This window comes from Gopherus evgoodei, chromosome 3 (genome assembly GCF_007399415.2).
Source record: "Gopherus evgoodei ecotype Sinaloan lineage chromosome 3, rGopEvg1_v1.p, whole genome shotgun sequence".
NCBI lineage: Eukaryota > Metazoa > Chordata > Testudines > Testudinidae > Gopherus > Gopherus evgoodei.
Window position 1 is genome coordinate 11259381 of NC_044324.1, and position 21805 is coordinate 11281185.

Consider the following 21805-nt stretch of genomic DNA (forward strand, 5'->3'; position numbering starts at 1 on the left):
TCCACCCTCCCCGTTCCCAGCCTGGAGAACAGAATTACCGAGAGTCAATCTCTCTTCCCCCCTCACCCAGAGGGAATGCAAAGTCAGGCTAGTACATCTAACACACACCGGTTTCCCCCGACTTCTTCCTCCCACCAATTCCCTGCTGAGTACAGACTCAATTCCCTGGAGTTCCCCAGTAAAGAAAAACTCCAACAGGTCTTAAAAAGAAAGCTTTATATAAAAAGAAAGAAAAATACATAAAAATGGTCTCTCTGTATTAAGGTGACAAATACAGGGTCAATTGCTTAAAAGAATATTGAATAAACAGTCTTATTCAAAAAGAATACAATTCAAAGCACTCCAGCAACTATAGACATGTAAATACAAAAGAAAAAACCCACTTTGTACTCACAACTTGGAAACAGAAGATTAGAAAGCAGGAAATAGAAAAATCCTTCTCTAGCTGAGAGAGATTCAGGCAGAAGACAAAGAACTCAGACACAAACTTCCCTCCACCCAGAGTTGAAAAAATCCTGTTTCCTGATTGGTCCTCTGGTCAGGTGCTTCAGGTTACTTTTTTTTCAGGTGAAAGAGACATTAACCCTTAGCTATCTGTTTATGACAGTAGCATATGACATTTTTGATGCAGTGGCAAGTCTTTTTTTCCTTGGGCAACATCCTTAGCCAGCTTCTGCTGGATATATGGCAATTGGTCAAGAAAAGGAAGGAGCTACATAGCTTGCCACCTCAATACACAGAGCTGACTTTCCTGCCAAAGGCGTCCAATCTTCTGACTTCCCTGTCTGGAGGGGCAGAGAATGAAGTTCTCAGAGATTTTGCTGTGATAACTAATGCATTTGCAGGAGGATAAGCAACAGAACTGAACCTGGAGGCCCTGGTATAAAACAACCATCCATCTTTTGCCTTTGCAAGCATGGTAGTAAGGGATGCTAGATATGCCCCTTTAGATAAAGAGCATTACCTCCTTTTTTCTCTGGACTGTAGGATGTTGAAAAGTCTTCACTTTACTGCTGGGACAGATGGGGGCTACAGCAGTAGGGCTCCAGCCACCACATTGTGGAACTGTTTTGAAGTCAACTCTGACAGGAGATCAACAGCCCACGTTACCTGGAGAGATCATGTCTGTGTCCCAGGATCATCCTGTCGAGATGTGACCTAATCTCTGTGCTCAGACTGCACGTCAGAGATGTTAGCCAGAGATGTTGATGGTAGCAGGGCTTCTGACTGGAGTTGGTAGCATTACTGTAGGGCATGTACCCACTGAACACTTGGGAGAAGAGGGATAACTGCAAGAGGAGATGATCTTTGTGTGTGCCTATGAACATGTTCTCCACAGAAAGTCCACATCAGATCACAAGGGACCTCTCCCCAAGGAGGCCTACAGTGACTTTAAAAGCAAGCTTTATGGGAACTAGGAGAAAGATTTGTCTTCGTTTCAAGCCTTCTGTTGCAGGAGTCATCAGGAGAGTCCTCAAAGCACAACTCTGTGTCAGAACTAACAATAACTGTCCCCACAACAAAGGGCTTGAGACTGCTAACCTGGAAATTAAAAATGGCAAAGAGTTCTGTGGCACCTTATAGACTAACAAACATATTGGAGCATGAGGTTTCGTGGGTGCTTAGTAAAAGTGTGAATTGAACTCCATGTAGCTGTTCTATAAACCTCTACTAGAAGAACATATTTAATAAACCTATAGAGTGTCTTTGCACTGGTAGAACGTGCTCTAAGCCCTTCAGGAAGCAGAATACTCACAAGTTTATATGCTTCTTTAATATATAGTCTCATCCATTTAGATAGTTTAGATAGTTTGAACATTAACAGCTCGGCCCTCGTTTTTCTCCTTATATAAGAGAATAACAGATTGTGAGACTGTCAAATGCATAGGTCTGTCCAAATAGTATGCTAGAACTCTTCTGGAATCCCATGTATGCGATTTGTCACCCACTCAGCTCTGAGGTTTGGGAAGAAACACTGGTAAAAACTGACTTATTGTGATGAAAATCAGAGACCACTTTAGGCTAAAACCTTGGGTGAGTACTCAACACTACTTCAACTTTATGAAAGACAGTAAAAAAGCAGCTGCCATTAATGCCTATAACTTAGTTACTCAACTCACTGAGGTGAAAGCTATTATAAAGGTTGTCTTAAGAGATAAGTGGGAAAAATGTATAATATCCCATAGGTTCAAATGCGTAATGTCAATTTATGTAAGCACTAAATTTAAATCCCAAGAAAGTACTCAGTCTCTCACTGGTGGATATAAATTATTAAGACCCTTTAAGAATCTCTTAAACACATCATGAGCCAATACCAATTTACTGTCTCAGAAATATGGTATGCTGAAATTGTGGCTAGATGGATCCTAAGAGGACAGAGAAACAACTCACCTTTTAAGGTATAATATTCTAATATACAACTAATAAAAATTTAAATATACTAATATTAGGTGCAGTATATGTATCCACATTACATCAGTTAACCCACAATAAAAGCCTTTTCCAGTTATGACAACAACATTAGTGTGTAGACTCTTTCCTTGAATTAGCCAGAACATTTTGTAATTCTAATGAACAAGACTGTTCTAACAATCCTAGAGTCTTTTGGCCCAAGCAATGAAGTGATGAAAGATCTGAATGATACACCTTCCCTTGCTATTGTGACAAGTCTGGTACTAATGGTAGGAGACTAAGAATATGCACCTTCCCCTGTACCTGTGAACTGAGTCTGGATATCACTGCTATCTGGACCACAAAGGCACTATTCGGATCATCTTGGCCTCGTATTTTATTTTATCTATCACCCTCTGGATGGGATGGAACAGTGGGAATGCTTCACTGCCAACACTTCTTGTAACAGAATTGCCTGAAACCTATTCTCCCTCTCCTTCTTTGGTTGCATTGCAGACATGAAGGGGCCACCTCTCAAGCATGCAAAACATTAGGCACTTAAGATATGGATCCAGAAGAGTCCCAGAGTGGTTCCTAACACATAAGTTGGTCATAGTTGGAAGGAACTTAAGTGGCTGGAGCATCACAGCACTTCTATACTCTTGCCTCAGAATGGTCACTCAGGGGAGGGCTGAGGGAGGCATGTGAGTGCTCCAGTTGGCACTACTAGCTAGGGTTCCACTATTCAGGATGCAACAGTCACAGCATCCTGACACCCTGGCACCCTATTATTCATCACTGTCATATAATTAGGATAAGTTTTACACAAAGTATGCCCTGTGAGGTGTCATTCTAAAAGTCTTGATCTGCTAGACAGTAATATCTCATTAGATTGTATGTGCTATTAACGTATGTGAAGTAATGAAGTTTGGCTATGTAGGTGTTACTGAAACATGTGAGATTGAAAACATCCACAAGCAGCCTTTCAGGTAAAGAGTAAAAAGGCCAAACAATGTTAATGGCTCCTTGAGGAAATGCACACAAGCACAAGGATTACCCCAGGAACTATGTACAATAGAAACCTCTCAGAGATAGCACTACACAGTGGGAACTGTTTGACCCAGGTCACAGTAAGAGAGCTTTCCAGTAAGTGGGAAGAAGATATAAAAGGGGGAAATGACATCAGGATGGTACCTCACTCTCCCTAAAACAACACATCTGGAAACATCAGAGGAACAAAGACTGAACTGAGGAAGTGATGGTCCTGGGCTAAAAGGATTCTAGGCAGTGTATGAAAACCTGGGAAACCCAAACTGCAAAGCAAAGGCAACTTGTGCCTTAAGAATCTGCCAGCCTGTTTATCACTCAGGGTGAAAATCTGCTAATTCATATCCTACCTATCTAGTATGCTAAGCTCAGTTTGCGTTTTTGTTTATTTACTAGGTAATGTGTTTAGATCTGTTTGCTATCCCTTATAATCACTTAAAATCTATCTTTTTGTAGTTAATAAACTTATTTTATGTTTTAATCCAAACCAGTGTGCATTTGACTAAGGTGCCTGGGGAAAATCTCAGCTTGGTTACCACAAGTGTGCCTGGTCGTCTTCATATTGAGAGAGAGGTGGACCCACATACTGGCCAGAGTTGACCAAGGCAGGATGATACTGTTCTGGGGTCCCAGGCTGGGGAGCTGGTTGTTGTCACAGCAGCACAGTGTGAGAGGGAGCCCAGGCTGGTGGGTCAGAGGGCTTAGTGGTACCCCAGTTCCAGGTGACACCCTGTGGGCAACCCGTCACACATCCATTAGTGGGAATGTGCAGAGGACACCTGAAGAAGAACCAGCCCCTCCTCTGATTCTCCTAAGTTCAATGGGCACTGGAGTAGGGTGTCAAGGAGAAGGTACTGAGAAAGTCAAATACAGTACCATTGGGGTCAACTGGAACAGACATCATGCAGTTCTGGGTTTGGTGAAGCTTCTTTTTGTGGTGCTTTCTGAGGAGTATTTTTCATAGCCTTCTCTTCTCTTTATGCTTTAAATGAGCACAGGAAGCACTGGGGGTCCAGGGGAGTCAGCACTGGCAGGCAAGATATGAATGGTCTCGGAGAGAGCTTTTTGTAATTTGTTCTTGACACCATAACATCAGAACTGGTGTCTGGGAGCATGGGGCAACTGTCCTGGCACTAGGCATAGAGGTCTTGGCTGGTATTGAGGATGAAGTGTTGGCACTGGAATCTTGAACCTTGGATAGCTTCCAATTTGAGGAGTGTTTTTACACTGACCAGAGACATGCAAATAGGAGCCACAGGCAATCTTTGGTGCCATGAATGTCTCAACAAAAAGAATAACCCCAAAGACTTTCTCTTTCCCCACTATTAGGATGCAGAGCCTTCTCAGATCCCACCTTAACAGGTGGTGTCAAAGTCAACTTACGCAACTCTGAAGTAGTGTGTTTTGGAGCCAGTAGAGACTGGTCCAGGTATGGCACAAAGCCCCAGCCTGGAACTTTAACTGAGGATCCCTGTTGGGTCATGAAGTCAAGGCAGCCAAGCAGACATCAGATCTGACCAGGGGCAGAATGGTCTACCTCTGCCAGGCAGAACACACACCAGGAAACAGCTCTGAACTATTTATAGCTAGGAAATTATCTAAGAAAGCTAAAATACCAAGCTATGTATAAGAGAAAAAGTGTCTTCGTTATCTGGCTTGGTGAGATATGGGCACAGTTCTGAGGTTCCTTATATCCTCAGTCCTAAGCAGACAGAAGGAAGTGAGGTGGTTGAGGCTCCCACCTCTTTTAAATAGCCCTGAGCTATGATCATTCATTGCCATAAGATAAGTACACAGCTTTCTAGAAGGGTCCAAAACACTGACACGGGCTCTTGAGACCTCATTAATGGGAACATGAGGAAGTGGTAGATACGTTGTCATAGGAATCTTTCGCATGCTTAGTTCCATTATGGTTGGGCTTTAAGAAATTCTTTTGACCTTGGAAATTGAAAAACTGACCAAGGGAATGAGTCCCCTGAGAAAATGTTGGGGTTTACTGATTTACTTCAAGAGCAGGCTGTTCAGATTGGCTCAAGGCCACTTATGTTTCACTCCCACACCAGAGAGAGTTTTGAAACTAGAGTTTTATTAAATTCAGAAATAAATAAAACAAACCAATCAAAAGTCACCCCTGGTTGCACAAGCCCCATTGCCGCCCAGTCCGTACAGAACACAATTCTGCTACTGCAACCAGAGTTTTTCCCTGTGCCCCTTTCAGCAGAACTTCAATTCTTAAAGGGACAAGACACAGATAAACTCACAGATTCCAAGGCCAGAAGGGAAAACAGTAATCATCTAGTCTGGCATCCAGTATAACACAGGCCACAGAACTTCCCCAAAATAATTTCTAGATCAAATTCTTAGAAAAATATCTAATCTTCATTTAAAAATTGTCAGTGATGGAGAGTCCACCACGGCCCTTGGTAAAATGTACCAATGGTTAATTGCACTCACTGTCAAGAATTTACACCTTATTTCAAGTCTGAATTTGTCTATCTTCAACTTCCAGCCATTGGATTATGCTATGCCTATGCTAGACGGAACAGCCCGTTATTTGTTCCCCATACAGATACTCATAGACTAATTAAATCACCCCTTAACTTTCTCTTTGTTAAGCTAAAAGGAATGAGCTCCTTGAGTCTCTCTCTCTAAGACATGTTGTTTTCTAATCCTTTAATCATTCTTCAGAGGGGTGGCCGTGTTAGTCTGGATCTGTAAAAGCGGCAAAGTGTCCTGTGGCACCTTATAGACTAACTAACGTATTGGAGCATGAGTTTTTGTGGGTGAATGCCCTCTTCCATGCATCCGACGAAGTGGGTATTCACCCATGAAAGCTCAGGCTCCAATACGTTTGTTAGTCTATAAGGTGCCACAGAACTCTTTGCCGCTTAATCATTCTTGAGGCTCCTCTCTGAACCCTCTCCAATTTATCAACATCCCTGAATTGTGAGCAGCAGAACTGGATGCAGCATTCTAGCAGCGATTTCACCAGTGCAAAACATAGAGGTAAAATAATCTGTCTACTCCTACTCAAGATTCCCCTGTTTATTAATCCTACAATCTTATTAGCTCTTTTGGCTACAGACTCACACTAGGACCACAATGTCTATCCCTGACATTCCTGTATGAATGCTATTGTCCCCCCTCGTAAATGTAATATCATTCCAACACTTCCATTAAAAACACAACACATATAGTCCAGGGGTTCTCAAACTGGGGGTTGGGATCCTTCAGGGGGTCGTAAGGTTATTACAGGGGGGTCGTGAGCTGTTAGCCTCCACCTCAAACCCTGTTTGCATCCAGCTTTTATAATGGTGTTAACTATATAAAAAAGTGTTTTTAATTTATAAGGGGGGGTCGCACTCAGAGGCTTTCTATTTGAAGTGGGTCACCAGTACAAAAGTTTGAGAATCATAGAGTCCATCCATTTGACTTCTTAGAAGTAATCCATGTGTTCCACAAGCTCATAACTGTTATTCCCTATTGACAGTTCGAGCCTCTCCTGTGTCACAAGTTCTGGTACTAATGGTGAAAGTTTCTGCATTGCTCTTCAGTTCATTTCACAAAGCAGAAAGTTTACGCAGAAATTTTAGTTCCACTATACAACTAAATAATCAGTTTTGAACACCCTAAATCCCCAAAGATTTTCATACCGTATAAATAAGGATACAATTCTGTGACTTCAACAGATCTCTGTGACTTCTTCGGCTTCAGCCCTGGACAGAGCGGTGGGGCTGGAGCAGCGGCCTGGGCTGGGGCTGGAGCAATGCCTGGGGACTGAGCTGGAGCTGCCCCCCGGGGGCTGGAGCAGCAGTGATCAGTCCCCACCACCAGAGCAGCAATGGGCCTGGGGTAGCGGTTAGTCCCCTCTTCACTGCCGCTGTTATTTTTAATGAAAGTCAGAGACAGGTTGCAGGCCTCCATGAATTTTTGTTCACTGCCTGTGACCTATCTGTGACTTTTACTAAAAAATACCCATGACAAAATCTCAACCCTATTGACTCTCTAATATTTCTTATATTATCAGTGGCTTAACCATATAGCTCCAAGTGACAGTGCATGTGTCAAGCTATTCAGAAAATGTATTAAATTAACATAAGTACAAACTATCCAGTACTATAAAACACTCGATATAGAGCAATATCCATACCATAGGTCAATATCACTTCTTTTATCAATATTACATCAGTCTTGTATAGAAAACAGGATAAGGTACAGGAATAGGCACTTGCTATGACATGTGACAACCCATGGTGTATTCACCAGTCCAATAGTTGGATTTAGGTATTGATAAGTAGGTGTCCCAAATGTTCATATGTCAGAGTCTGAGGGCCTCTTATCTCTCTAGTCAGACGATCTTGAATGTCAGTGGATTGTTCTGATGATCTGCCCTCTTGTGTACTGCTGGTTTCAGGTTTCTTGGCATAATCTGGCATTCATGTATTTCAGTGCTTGGTGCAAATGTGACATCAGTTTGATCAGCAGTTTTCAAATTTACAGGATTATCATCATCCTTGTTTCCCAATCACAGATTAAATGTTTCTGCTTCTGGATTCAGAGTCTCCGGGCCATGGGCAATATCTGGTACCATTACGTAATGTCGTTCATCTTCACTCTCAGTATCAGAATCACTGGAGTTCAAGTTCCAGTCCCCATTTTGATCTCTTATTGCACTAGTTTGCCTAGTTCTCTGTGTTGTCTATTGTGTGCTTTGGAGGGTAGTGTAATCTCCAATGGTAAGAAGTCACAGGGAACAAAAAGATTGTGGAGAAGAACTCTACCAGGTTCTTCTCCATCTTCTGCTTTTACTTCATAGACTGGACTATCCTCTTTCTTTTGAAATACTACCTGAATATTATTTTTGCAACAGGATCTTAATTTGCCTGGTCCCCATCTCTCTGAAAGATTCAGGACAAGTATTCTGTCACCTGGCAAGAGGGCAGCATGGTGTACTTTCTGGTCATACTGATTCTTAACATGAGCAGCAGATTTTTTTTTAGAACATTTTGATGCCTTTTTATAAGTTTCTGAAATGTTGTCTCCAATTCTCAATGTAGTCCCCAGGTCAGAGTTTATAGATAGATCAAATGTGAGATCAATTGGCAAATATGGTCATCCTCCACATAAAAAATACAAGGGTGCAGCCTCATTTCATGTACAGTTATAGGCATAGATTGCCTTCTTAAAGGAGTTCTGACTATTCGACTTGTGTCTTTGTGGCAAGGTTTTCAACATAGCCAGCAGAGGTCAGTTCAGCCTTTCTACTTGTCCATTGCACTGTGGGGTGGGGTGGGGTTGCATGAGATGTTTCAGTTTTATATTAGTGCTGTAACTTTCTGAATACATTGTTTTCCAACTCTGCTCCTTGGTCATGATGGATGGGATGGGCAATGTTATAGGAGAGGACAACAGCAAAAAAGGAAGGTTGGGAAAGGAAGGAATAGCTAAGGGGGCGAACAATATGAAATACTATAGATGACGTTCCAAAAAATATGGAGCTCCTAATTAACAGTTGGAACTCTACAGTTGTCATTCACAGATTCCACAGAGACAAAAACTTCTGCCTAAAGAGAGGGATAAGTCTAATGAACATGTTCAACCCCTGTTGCAAGAAGACTGCCAGGAGGGGACTAGAATATATGTTTAAGGGTCCAAACCAAACCAAAAGAAAATGCTGCACTCTGAACAGACAACTGTGGTCTTTCTTTCAGCCAGAAGATTAGGCGTTAGCCCATTCCTTGGCAAACTCTAGGTGGGGTCAAGACTTAGTATCAAAATATATGTTATATTAACATGGTCTTATGCACCAGAGTTAATCAAGAGACTGCATGTACATAAATTTGAGAGTCTATCATGCAATTTCAAAGCAAACTCATACTACCATTAGGTTAATGTTATTTTCTATTTTAATTAGCATTCACAAAAAGGATTGGCCACAATATGTCCCAGGAACCAAACATGGCCGGCCTAAGAGCCCTCATGCACAGTGTGGCTGCCCTTTAGCTTTAATCCCAATAAGTGGCCTGTAGAGACAAACAGGTCCCAGCCGGCAGTGATTCATCTTGCACAAGAACAAGATTTTAAAAGATGGATCACTGCTTGCCGGATGTGTAAATCTCTGTAGACACCACTATATTAAAGATGTGCAATCTGCTCCACTTTATAAAATTTAGGTGCAGCCCTTAAGCACGGTGTGCCCAAATAAATGAACTAGTTTAAAAAAAGGAATTCAGCTGGAAGAGTTACTAACCTGTCATATGCAGCTATCATGAAGTTGAGGAGAAGGCTGATGGATTGCTCCACACTGATCTGGTGAGTAGAAGGAAGGCGTTTATTTAGCTGGTAGTAGATGGATGAAATTATCGTTTCCAGTCGAGAAACACTGATCTCTGTGTTGAGATCCAATGTATTAAGGCCATTGTCTCGGAAGGCTTCAATCATATTCCAGATATCAACAAGATGAACTAAAAGTAAAGAAAGAAATTAACTTATTTTTTGTAACGTTCAGTTTTACTCTCTACACACCACTTTTGGATAACATGTTAATCTTTGGTATTTTAAAAAAGCAGAATCCATCCTCTAAACATACTCTAAAAGTTCAGAAAGGAGGGAAGAGGGCATCCTATTAAAATCACCAACATGGAGAATAAATCATATTCCTCACAACACGTTTAGTCACAAAAATCTCACAAGAAAACCTTTCAATTGTCAAAATCGGGCTATAGTGAACATTTAGTCTAACCATGTTCTATTAGGCCTTTAAGAGCTCTTAAACTACAGTATATATTCCTGAAAGAAAAAATTAAGACTGCAAAGTGAAGCATTTAAAAGTCAGGAAGTGTTTTAATTTTTTCCCATTCTAAACCATAACTGTTCTTCATTATGTGCATGCTTTATAGCAAAGTCTAATTATTGGGACATATTTTAGATCATGCAGGCAACCTTCGCTTTGACATTTCCAAACCTGAATGCTTTTCTTAGAGTTTTTAGGAAAAACAAAGAAACTCCATTATATGCAGATATTTCACAGACACCAACAGAGTATTCTATGCTGCAAAATATGTGGCACTCCAAGAGGCAAAGGTTCTTATGGACCATTGCTTCATTGGCGCTTGCACCCTACTCATTGAATACACATTTTGATCATTGAATGATATGGCTTTGCAGTGTCTTGTCTGTCTCTTTCCATAGTAGCCTTCTAATAAAGTACAGAGCAAGGCAGGGTTCCCTTTATAAACATTACTTCAACCATTCTACTTCCTTGATCGTGTCATTATGACAGGTACCTTCAGCAGTGGTGCCTAATCCATTATTGTTAGTGTCATATTTGTACTGTTATGCTCATAGACTCATAGACTCTAGGACTGGAAGGGACCTCGAGAGGTCATCGAGTCCAGTCCCCTGCCCTCATGGCAGGACCAAATACTGTCTAGACCATCCCTAATAGACATTTAGCTAACCTACTCTTAAATATCTCCAGAGATGGAGATTCCACAACTTCCCTAGGCAAACTATTCCAGTGTTTAACTACCCTGACAGTTAGGAACTTTTTCCTAATGTCCAACCTAAATCTCCCTTGCTGCAGTTTAAGCCCATTGCTTCTTGTTCTATCATTGGAGGCTAAGATGAACAAGTTCTCTCCCTCCTCCTGATGACACCCTTTTAGATACCTGAAAACTGCTATAATGTCCCCTCTCAGTCTTCTCTTTTCCAAACTAAACAAACCCAATTCCTTCAGCCTTCCTTCAGAGGTCATGTTCTCAAGACCTTTAATCATTCTCGTTGCTCTTCTCTGGACCCTCTCCAATTTCTCCACATCTTTCTTGAAATGCGGTGCCCAGAACTGGATACAATACTCCAGTTGAGGCCTAACCAGCGCAGAGTAAAGTGGAAGAAGGACTTCTCGTGTCTTGTTTATAACACACCTGTTAATGCATCCCAGAATCACGTTTGCTTTTTTTGCAACAGTATCACACTGTTGACTCATATTAAGCTTGTGGTCCACTATGACCCCTAGAGCTCTTTCTGCCATACTCCTTCCTAGACAGTCTCTTCCCATTCTGTATGTGTGAAACTGATTGTTCCTTCCTAAGGCCACGTCCAGACTAGATATTAAAATCGATTTTAGAAACGCAACTTCAGCTACGGGAATAACGTAGCTGAAGTCGAATTTCTAAAATCGAGGTACTCACCCGTCTGGACGGCGCTGCATCGATGTCTGCGGGTCTCCGTGTCGATTCCGGAACTCCGTTCGGGTTGATGGAGTTCCGGAATCGATGTAAGCGCGCTCGGGGATCGATACATCGCGTCCAGACTAGACGCGATATATCGATCCCCGAGCAATCGATTTTAACCCGCCGACGCCGCGGGTTAGTCTGGACGAGGGCTAAGTGGAGCACTTTGCATTTATCTTTATTGAACTTCATCCTGTTTATCTCAGACCATTTCTCCAATTTGTCCAGATCATTTTGAATTTTGACCCTGTCCTCCAAAGCAGTTGCAATCCCTCCCAGTTTGGTATCGTCCGCAAACTTAATAAGCGTACTTTCTATGCCAACATCAAAATCGTTGATGAAGATATTGAACGGAGCCGGTCCCAAAACAGACCCCTGCTGAACCCCACTTGTATACCTTTCCAGCAGGCTTGGGAGCCATTAAGAACTACTCTCTGAGTACGGTTATCCAGCCAGTTATGCACCCACCTTATAGTAGCCCCATCTAAATTGTACTTTCCTAGCTTATCTATAAGAATATCATGCGAGACTGTATCAAATGCCTTACTAAAGTCTAGGTATATCACATCCACCGCTTCTCCCTTATCCACAAGGCTCGTTATCCTATCAAAGAATGCTATCAGATTAGTTTGACATGATTTGTTCTTTACAAATCCATGCTGGCTATTTCCTATCACCTTACCACCTTCAAAGAGGAAGAGGGGGTCCAGTGGTTAGGACACTAACTAGGGACTTAGAAGATCTTGGTTCAATTCTTTACTCTGCCACAGAGTTCCTGTGTGACCTTAGGCAAGTCACTTAGTCTCTCCATGCCCCAGGTGCCCATCTGAAAAACAGGAATAACCATACTTCCTATTTCTCAGGGGTGTCTCATGGAAAAATACATTAAAGGCTGTAAGGTGCGTATAGGATGGCCAGACAAGTACCTTAAGTAAATGGAAGCTTTGGTGGAACTGAAAGCCTAACACATCAAGCCACTACCCTCCAATGGCACTTTATCTTTTCCATTTGCTCTGTGGACAGTAATCCCTTTGGGAAAAGGCTTATCTTCAGTTTTTCTTCTGCACTGCTGAGCACATTTTTGGTTCTAAACAAATAAGTACCAGATCAGCTTCTGAATGAAGTGAGATCCACACGCAGTCTTCCACCCATGTATGTACAAGGCTGTTCCTCAGTTCAATATTTCCATTTGCACCTTTGGAAGCATAACTAGTATCAATGAAATCTGAACATTCTAAAGAGTTGGGCTTGTGTTGCTGACAAAACAGCAGCAGTAACAACATATGCAGTGTATCAGGAACTCCTATAATAAACCAGGTTCCCCCACTCTTACCCCTGGACCTGCACATAGCCTCATCTCCCCACGTTTGGGGGTGCCATGTAAGGCAGGAGAGTACCTACCAGTTTGCACTTCCCTTGACCACTCATAGGACCCAGCAGCCCATCTCCCTCTGGAATAACAGCCTTCTGCTGCTGTCAGCTAATATAATTATCCCTGTAGCACAAGTAGCACAAAAAAGCATCCCAACCAACTCAGGGTATTTCTATATTGGCTATTCTGATAGACAAAAATAAATTGATCACTGAACTGGAAGTTTATGGCTGCACGTGAGCACAATCAATTTTCATTTTTTGGGCACACACACACACAATATAGTCCGGGAACAGTAACTAAAGCTTTGTGTACATGTGGGATTTAGTTCAAATTGAGTTGACACATATTGGTAAACCATACTAGTAGTATGCACACGGGACTTCTGTGCCTTCCTTTAATTTGCATTATTGTATTCAGATGTCAGGGGCTTGGTGTGTCCTAAATATTTGGCATTCTGGGAGGGTATCCCATGGTCCTTTGCTTTGCTGTTGTGCTGTGTGCATTAGAGGTTTTTTGCTGTACTTTATGGGATGTGCAGGGGAAGCCAGTGGAATTCTGGGACTTAGGGTCAAAATAAAAAGTTCCATGATTCCAGTCTCTCTGTCCCAGGCTTCCTCTTTCTGGGTGGCCTAGCACCATTTTTGAATTCCTGTTGGCCAGCGTGGACCTAACAATGATCTGTGCCTTTGTGCTAGGAGCCACGACTGCATAGAAGCTATTTGGGCTTCTTGAGTTCTTGAAGTAAGGTGGCTTCAGTTTTGGACTTTGCACACTGTACCACCAAGCAGATAATGTGACTGCAGCAGCAGCATCTCCAGTAGCAGAGGAAGGAGGAGGAGGAAGACACCAAGCAAGTGCTACTACAGGAACTGCTATTACTTGGTCCTGCTAGTGAAAGCAGGGGGCTGGACTCGATGACCTTTCAAGGTCCCTTCCAGTTCAAGGAGATAATAATAATAATAATAAATAATAATTGGGGATATTTATATAACTGTTCCTGGAGCAGCTTCACATTGTGCATTGCCGTCTCTGAGCTCAAGAAAACAGCACTGATTAGTGGGAAAGGATCATTCCACAAAACTGGGAGGATCAGCAGTGGCAAAAGAATTTCAGCATGGTGAAGGCAAACTTTTTTGAGATCTGTGCTGCACTAGCCCTGCAGTACTGTCAGGGATGCTTACTGCTTTGACTTTTAGTCTCAGGCTTGAAAATGTGCAGCTGTAAGTGCAGCTGTTATCCAGGTGACAGTGGGGAATGAATTATGAACATTGCAGCACCTTCTATGCGTGGCCTTGAATACAGATGCCCCCTGGGTTACGCAACTCTGACTTACGCAAATCCGCACTTTCAGAAAAAGTTCCGTAAGCTAGAAATAGGAGGGGTTTTTTGTTTTGTTTTTGCATAATGCTCCAGTATATATTTCCGACTTACGCAAAATTCGAGTTATGCAAGGCGTTCCAGAACAGAACGCTTGTGTAAGTCAGGGAGCGTCTGTATAGCTAATAAGAACACTGTGGTGTGGCGTGGCTTAACTGGATTGCATACACCAAATAAGTAGTAACTGGGTGGCATTTCTTATTTCATCTTGCATCTGTCTCTTCATATTTTTATAAAAACCTATGCCTTATGGAAAAGTAACAGTTTTTCTGTGTACCATGCATTACCAAATCATTTTGAATGAATTTTTAATAGTTTTTTATTATTAAATAATGTATTGCGTAGCAAGCAGAAATGAACCTTTAATTAAAACAATGAAATACTTCTTTAAAGAGAAACTGTGCAATGGAGGGGAAAACACAAGACTGGGTATGCTCCAATTTACAGGCAAGCATACGTCTTGCCTCTGCCTCTTCTTCTGCTTTTTCGGGGTCGCATGTCAGGGCTCTAAGTATCAGGGTCATTACACGTCAAAAAGAACTGGGTTCCCAAGTAAAACTGTTCTCACTGCCTCAAGTTTCAGCTGGAGTGGGGAATGGTGTCTGGGAGAATGGCTGTTTAGGGGCTGTAGGGAACTGATTCTAGACTGCCTCCAAGAGTTGCTGCTGCAAGCATATCCTTCTCTATTGTGTCTTTTGCCATGGCAATGCAGTCTCTGGCCACTGCAAAACTTTCTCTGATATCTCCCTGTCTTTTCCTCTCAGACCTCCAGATTGCTGCTGTTTTCAATTTGGGGATTCTGCAGTGAGGTCTGGAAACATTTCCTCCACAGTTTTCTGTTTCTTCCCTTTAAGTTAGCCAGCCACTCAGTCGTTCATAAAGGTCCCATCCTTGCAGGTCTGGCCACTGCAGGTGCCACAGCTGGGGGAGTAGGGGGAAAAAACAACAAGCAGTTATATTCACATTCCCAAGGCTATTATAAATATTTTTTAAAAGCTATTTTGGATTTCCCTTTCCTGAGATTCTTCCCATTCTTGAGGGGGAGGGGGCTCAGAGATTATAAGTGGTATGTGCATGAAGAGGGCTAGATTGGGATTTTTGGATGTGCAATATATGCTATCTGGGTTTACAGTTGTGGCTTGGAGGATGGGGGGGTTGGGAATTATGTTCTTGGTTTGCTTCACTGTTTAGGCTGTGCCTTGGGGGTGCTTATGTAGTATCATAGGGCATCCCCTATACCTCCCCTTTAGGCTGTTCTGACTCTCAGTGATGTTACACTGAGGTGGGTGACTAGGAGGTGGAGAATGGCCTTATTCAAAAAGGAAAAGGGCAGACCAGCAAACTACACTGTGAAGTGTAATGCTACACAACTGGAAGGGAACAGCGAGCCATAGCAGGGACAAAGACTGTGCAACTATCCCCCATAATCTCCAGAGAAAATAAACAACAAGCAATTTCTCAGTCTTAGATTCTGCTTTACCTCCCCTGTAGATATGGGGAAAAGACAGGTCAAAGAATATTTACAGAAGTTAGATGTATTCAAGTCAGCAGAGCCTGATGAAATTCACCCTAAAGATACTTAAAGAGCTGCTGAAGCAAGTCAGAACCATTAGCAATTATCTTTGAGAACTCATGAAGGATGAGTAAGGTCCCAGAGGACTGCAGAAGGGAAGTATCAGAGGGTAGCCGTGTTAGTCTGGATCTGTAAAAGCAGCAAAGAATCCTGTGGCACCTTATAGACTAACAGACCTGTTAGTCTATAAGGTGCCACAGGATTCTTTGCTGCTTTTGCAGAAGGGAAAACATAGCACCTAACTTTAAAAAGGGGAACAAAGAGGATCCAGGGAATTATAGACCAGTCAGCCTAACTTCAATACCTGGAAAGATACTAGAACAAATTATTAAATAATCAATGTGTACACACGTAGAGATTAATAGGGTGATAAGCAGTAGCCAACACGCAGAGAAAAATACACCAGGTTTTGTACTGATTGTTTGAAGCCTTAACTGTTTATCTTTCTCAAACCCTGTAAAAAGCCATTCAGGGTTGTACGGATAGACCATTCCTAAGGTAAACTTATTTTCCTGTACAGATCTGTGTTACAGGGCATATATATCTCTCTCAATATCAGCAGGAAGCTGTAGTCTTAGAACCTTTACGGGCATGCAATACTCATATGTCTACCTTATGCAAACTGAGAATACTACCCATTTTTTTCCCTGTAACTTCGTCTCAAACTACTGAATTTCACATATCTGAATTTTTCTTTATTTGAATATGCTGTTGGAACACAGTAGAGGACAGGTGGAGTAGAGGTTGTGGCTGCGCCATGCTGCCATTCTGAGCAGGATAGATGTAGGGAGGGGAAAGGAAAACAGGTAGTTGGTACATGCCCTTTGTGGCCTGGGCTACTGAACAGTCTGTGATCAGGGCTTTCGCATGAAACAAAAGCTGAATGTTGGGTGCAGCCACCATTTTGAAATACAGGGATGTATGTGGACTTAATGTTTGTACATTGGGTGTAATCAACACCAAGTGGCCTTTGAACTAATAAAGGAGTGCATGTATGGAAACTAAATTGTGATAAATGTTATTAAAACTAATAGGAAAATAATTTCCAAGAGAGGTAAAATCTGTTTTCAGTATTAGGTTGTTCTTTGACTGTTTTTCCCTTAGGAAACAGTGTCACGTCTTCTTTTTTTGTCATATGACTTCTAGAATGATTAATATAAATCTGGAATTTTCTAAGCTCTTGAAGGAGAAATAGAAAATAAATCCTCAAAGCATTTTCCTCTTAAGTGTTTTCAGTTATGTCTACATTGGCATGCATATTCAGTCACTGGACACATACATACTCAGGCATGTTTGCCATACTTATGCTAAGTGTCTACATATGCTGTACTGGACACAAATATAATGCTAGGTACATGCGTTTACCCACATCCACACTGCCACTGCTGCACAACATTAGTGTTACCATTACAGGGGCAGTTTCCCAGGGCACAGTGCAGACAGGGAGACACTCTAGAAACCGCTTTGCTCTGCGTTCCAGGTACTGTCCTCCACTTTCACAAATCTATCAATTGCAGAGCCTCATTACATCTCCCCTCACTGTTATTCCCTGCCAAAGTGGATAGAAGACAGAGCAATGGTATGATGATGTGGGTCTGCTCCTGCTCCTTATTGCAGGATAAACAGTTATGCGGTGGAGTAGGTGTTTAGCAAGATGATAAGTGGAATTTGGGCAGAAATTTGACATATCAGAGACTGCTGACCTTGCTGCTAAATGACAAGTAATTTAGCTCATATGGTATAGATATGGTGAATGCCAGTATTGTCACAGTATATCCTGGAGTGGACCATTACTTCTGGTGCAAGAGAACAAATAAGTGTTGGAGGATCATATCATTTTGGAAACCTGAGATGACCTGCAGTGGCTTTAGAAAAAGGAACTTCTGAATGATAAAACAGACCTTTCTAGAGCCGTCTTAGGAACTTGCACCAAACCTCCAGCCCCAGAACACTTAAGTTGTGTGTTCTGCTGCACCAAGAACTAATAATTTCTCTATGTACAGAGCACTAACTGCACTTCCCCATCATGTGCATATATCTTTGGGCCTTCAGATATTTTTGAACAGAGGAAGAGGGGGATGCAGACAGAAAAGTGTTTGTAGTATAATAGCACCAGATAGTTACACCATTGCAATTCATGTGCTGTGAATTGTGGGTCCCAATCAAGAACCTAAAAATATCTTATGTTCATTATACTTAGGACACAAGTCAAGGAAACGATAACACTTGGTGGGATTCAGGGACTCCTGCAAGCTCATCTTTCCCCTCTTGGATGCTCGGGGTGTCCCCCAGCAAAAGGGTTTTGGATAACAGTGGAGGGTATTTTTCCCAGGAATCTTGCAGGCTCCATTGTCCCCATCTGGTCACTTGGGGGTTAGGTTGTCTAGCTCAGCTGTACCCTGGGCGACGGCTGGAGAAGTAGGTGGCAGCGGCTGTGCAGAGGCAATAGCAGCAGCAGACCCCGAACTCAGTCGACCACCAGTTCTACGAGCCTCTCCAATAGGGAATGCTCCCGTTCCCTATGGCTTGCCTCCTGCTCATGAACCAGTTCATCAGTGTGTCTTCCTACTGGGGAGAACAATCCTCTCATGCCCCGAAGAACTCAGACTGCTCCTTCTTCCTCCTGTCCATCTCTCCAAATAGCTCTTTGAAGGTCCTTCTCCATCTGCCCCTGCTGTCTCTGAGGTGCCATGCCTGCTCTCCTGACAGAATGGATTCCCTCTCAGGAGACGAAGGTCCTGCCAATTCAAAGACAAGGGTAGCATTTTTTTTTCCTTTGGAAGAAGCTGAGAAATTCCTATCATCCATAAAAAATGTTGCTGTAGAAGGCCACAACTTATGATACTTTTCGTCATTCCATGAATGCAACTATTATACTATCCTTGTTTCTCAGACAACTTTTGCATACCAGGAAGAAGGAGCAGAGGCTATGAATGGTAAGAAAAATGTACCAATATTTTAAAAAAATTAAAATTTTCATAGTGTCTCAAAGCAGGGGGAGGGACATTTCCTTTCAGGGGCTATGTTATCAGTATGCAAATTATTCTTTAAAGGCGACCATTTGGAGAACGTAACAGTTTTCAAGGTACCAGAATAGAAAAGAGATGGCTTTGCAGTCCTGTGGAGAAGATCTGGCAATCTATGCAAAAGACTTTTCTGCTAATGGTCAACCCTCTAGCTATTGCTGAATGGATGGGTTTGGGTAGCTCTGAAGGTGGACCAAGCAGATTTGCAACACTGCCACTGAACCTCAAGACCTAGCTGGTGTTTCAGCTATGCCAGAAATTTGGTGAAATATACTTACAGGACTAAGAGGCAATTCAACTGGAAATTGACTATATTCTCAGCTAACATATGGAGTTTCTGTGTATAGGGAGATGTAAACGACATAGAGCACCATCCACAACCCCCAGCATCACCAGAAAATTCTGCCCCATGCCTATCTAGCAATGGCAAAATGGAGGGCAAGAAAGATACTGCAACTGTATTTTCTCCTCTGAAGATTCAGATCTGTACCACAGGCCCCTCACTTCTCCACTGCAAAGGGACACCACACTGTGTTTATCCAACTGCCAGTCTGGATCCTTCTCCCACCTCCATTTCCCCCAGCTTGCGCGGCATGGCTCAGTGTGGGGCGAGGCAAGACACCAGGGATCAGGACAGGAAAAAAATTGCAATCTTCCAAGGGAGAAAGGACTGCTGTGACCAACTTTTCCTCAAAATATTCCCTTCCCCTTCCACAGCCCACTCCTCCATCTTAAACCTTCTCCCCATTCCACATGGCTCAGTTTTGTAAGAGGACAGTAAGCTTGGGGTTGGGTGATAAAAGTACAGAAACAATGTAATCTTCCAAGGGATGAAAGACAACTGATATTAGCTTCAGACAAACTAAGTTTAGTACAATTTTTACAATTGTCCTATGCTCAACCAGGAACTTGGTAAATCTACCTGCTCCCTTTCCCCGGTTCACGCAGCCCCAGGTCATTGCTGCCTGACTGCTTGCCAAGGAAAGTACACACACAGGGCACAGTGATTTTTCTCTAATAATCTGTTTTTAAGACATAGCTTCAGCCAAATGCATAATAGTGACTCCTAACCCCCAAGTGACTCATCAGAAATCAATACAAATAATTGATTTATAGCAGTATCTAGCTCGGGGATATTTCTGGGTTGAGCAGAACAAGGATTGGGCTTAAAATCAGCAATGTAACACCAGAGCAAGAGCGGATATTGACAGGGAAGATGGGGGTCCACTGTAACTTACCAGCCTCAGGTTCTGCTTCCTGCCACAACTTGGGGTCCTCCTCACATTTGTCGGGGGGTAGGGGAGGCAAAGAGGGGATTCCTCAACTAGCTCGTCTAGGTAAAGGTGCAAAAGACACATGCGCCTCATCCTTTGGGTCTTCTGCTGACTCCATAGTCCCTGCTGCCTCCTCATCCTGGCCCTCATCAGCATTCCATTGGACAATGACATACTGACAAAATGTACAGATGCTTTTATACCAATACTTGAAGTCTAAATATTAAAATGGGTGAACTAAAGTGCCTGGCATTAAATGAGGATGTTGATATAATAGGCATCATAGAAACGTGGTGGAATGCAGATAATCAAAGGGATGTGGTAATACCAGGGTACAAAATATATTGGAATGACACAGTAGGTCGTACTGGTGAGGAAGTAGCTCTACATGTGAAAGAAAGTAGAGTTAAATAAAGTAAAAATCTTAAATGAATCAAACTGTTGCATGGCATCTCTATATAGACATACCATGTTTGAACAATAAGAGTTTAGCGGTAGGGATATACTATTGACCCCCTGATCAGGATGGTGATCGCGATTGTGAAATACTCAGGGAGATTAAAGAGGCTACAAAAAACAGAAAACCTAATAATAATAATAATAATAATAATAATAATAGGGGATTTCAGCTATCCCTAAACTGACTGGGAACATGTCACCTCAAGAAGGGATGCAGACATAAAATTTCTAAACACATTAAATGACTGCTTTTTGGGGTAGCTTGTCCTAGAACACACAAGGAGAGAGCCAGTTTTGATTTAGTCCTAAGTGGAGCACACAATCTGATCCAAGAAGTGAATATAGCTGAATCACTCAATAATAGTGACCATAATGTAATTACATTTAACATCCTTGTGGGGGAAAATGCCAAAGAAACTCACCATAGTACCATTTAACTTCACAAAGTGAAACTACACAGAAATGTGGAATCCAGTTAAATGGATATTAAAAAAGAACAGTCAGAAGGGTGAAATGCCTGCAAACTGCACAGAAACTATTTAAAATAAGAGAGATCACACTAAATGTATACCCAACCAAAAAAAAACAGCAAGCGGACCAAAAAATGCCACCATAGCTAAACACCAAAATAAAAGAGGCATATAGAAGCAAAAAGTCATACCTTAAAAATTGAGTCAAATCCTAGTGAGGAAAATAGAAAGGAGGATAAACTCTGACAAGTCAAGTATGAAAGCATAATTAGGAAGGCCAAACAAGAATCTGAAGAACAACTAGCTAAGGACACAAACAGCAAAATTTATTTAAGCATATCAGAAGCAGGAAGCCTGCCAAACAGCCAGTAGGGCCACTGGACCATGGAAGTACTAAAGGAGCACTGAAGGAAGACAGTACTGCTGTGGAGAAGCTAAATTAATGCTTTGCACCTGTTTTCACTGCAGAGGATATGGGGAAGAACTGCACACCCAAGCCATTCTTTTTAGATGACAAATCTGAGGAACTGTCCTAGAAGATGTTTTGGAACAAATTGAAAAATTAAACAATAAGAAGTC

At 42.2% G+C, this 21805-nt stretch overlaps 1 protein-coding gene across 12 annotated transcripts in view; it reads right to left on the minus strand.

Moving 5' to 3' along the window:
* DTNB (dystrobrevin beta) overlaps nt 1-21805 on the minus strand; it is a 361761-nt gene that overhangs the window by 300101 nt on the left and 39855 nt on the right. For 11 of the 12 annotated variants that reach the window (XR_003999428.1, XR_003999427.1, XM_030555069.1 and 8 more), the window contains one exon: nt 9689-9902. Coding sequence is in view for 10 of the 12 variants with exons in the window: in XM_030555069.1 (XP_030410929.1) it covers nt 9689-9902 (214 nt within the window). In the remaining 2 variants the exon portion in view is untranslated. Of the gene's footprint in view, nt 1-9688; nt 9903-12598; nt 12618-21805 lie in introns of those variants that run through there. The other variant, XM_030555073.1, reaches the window with a different exon arrangement.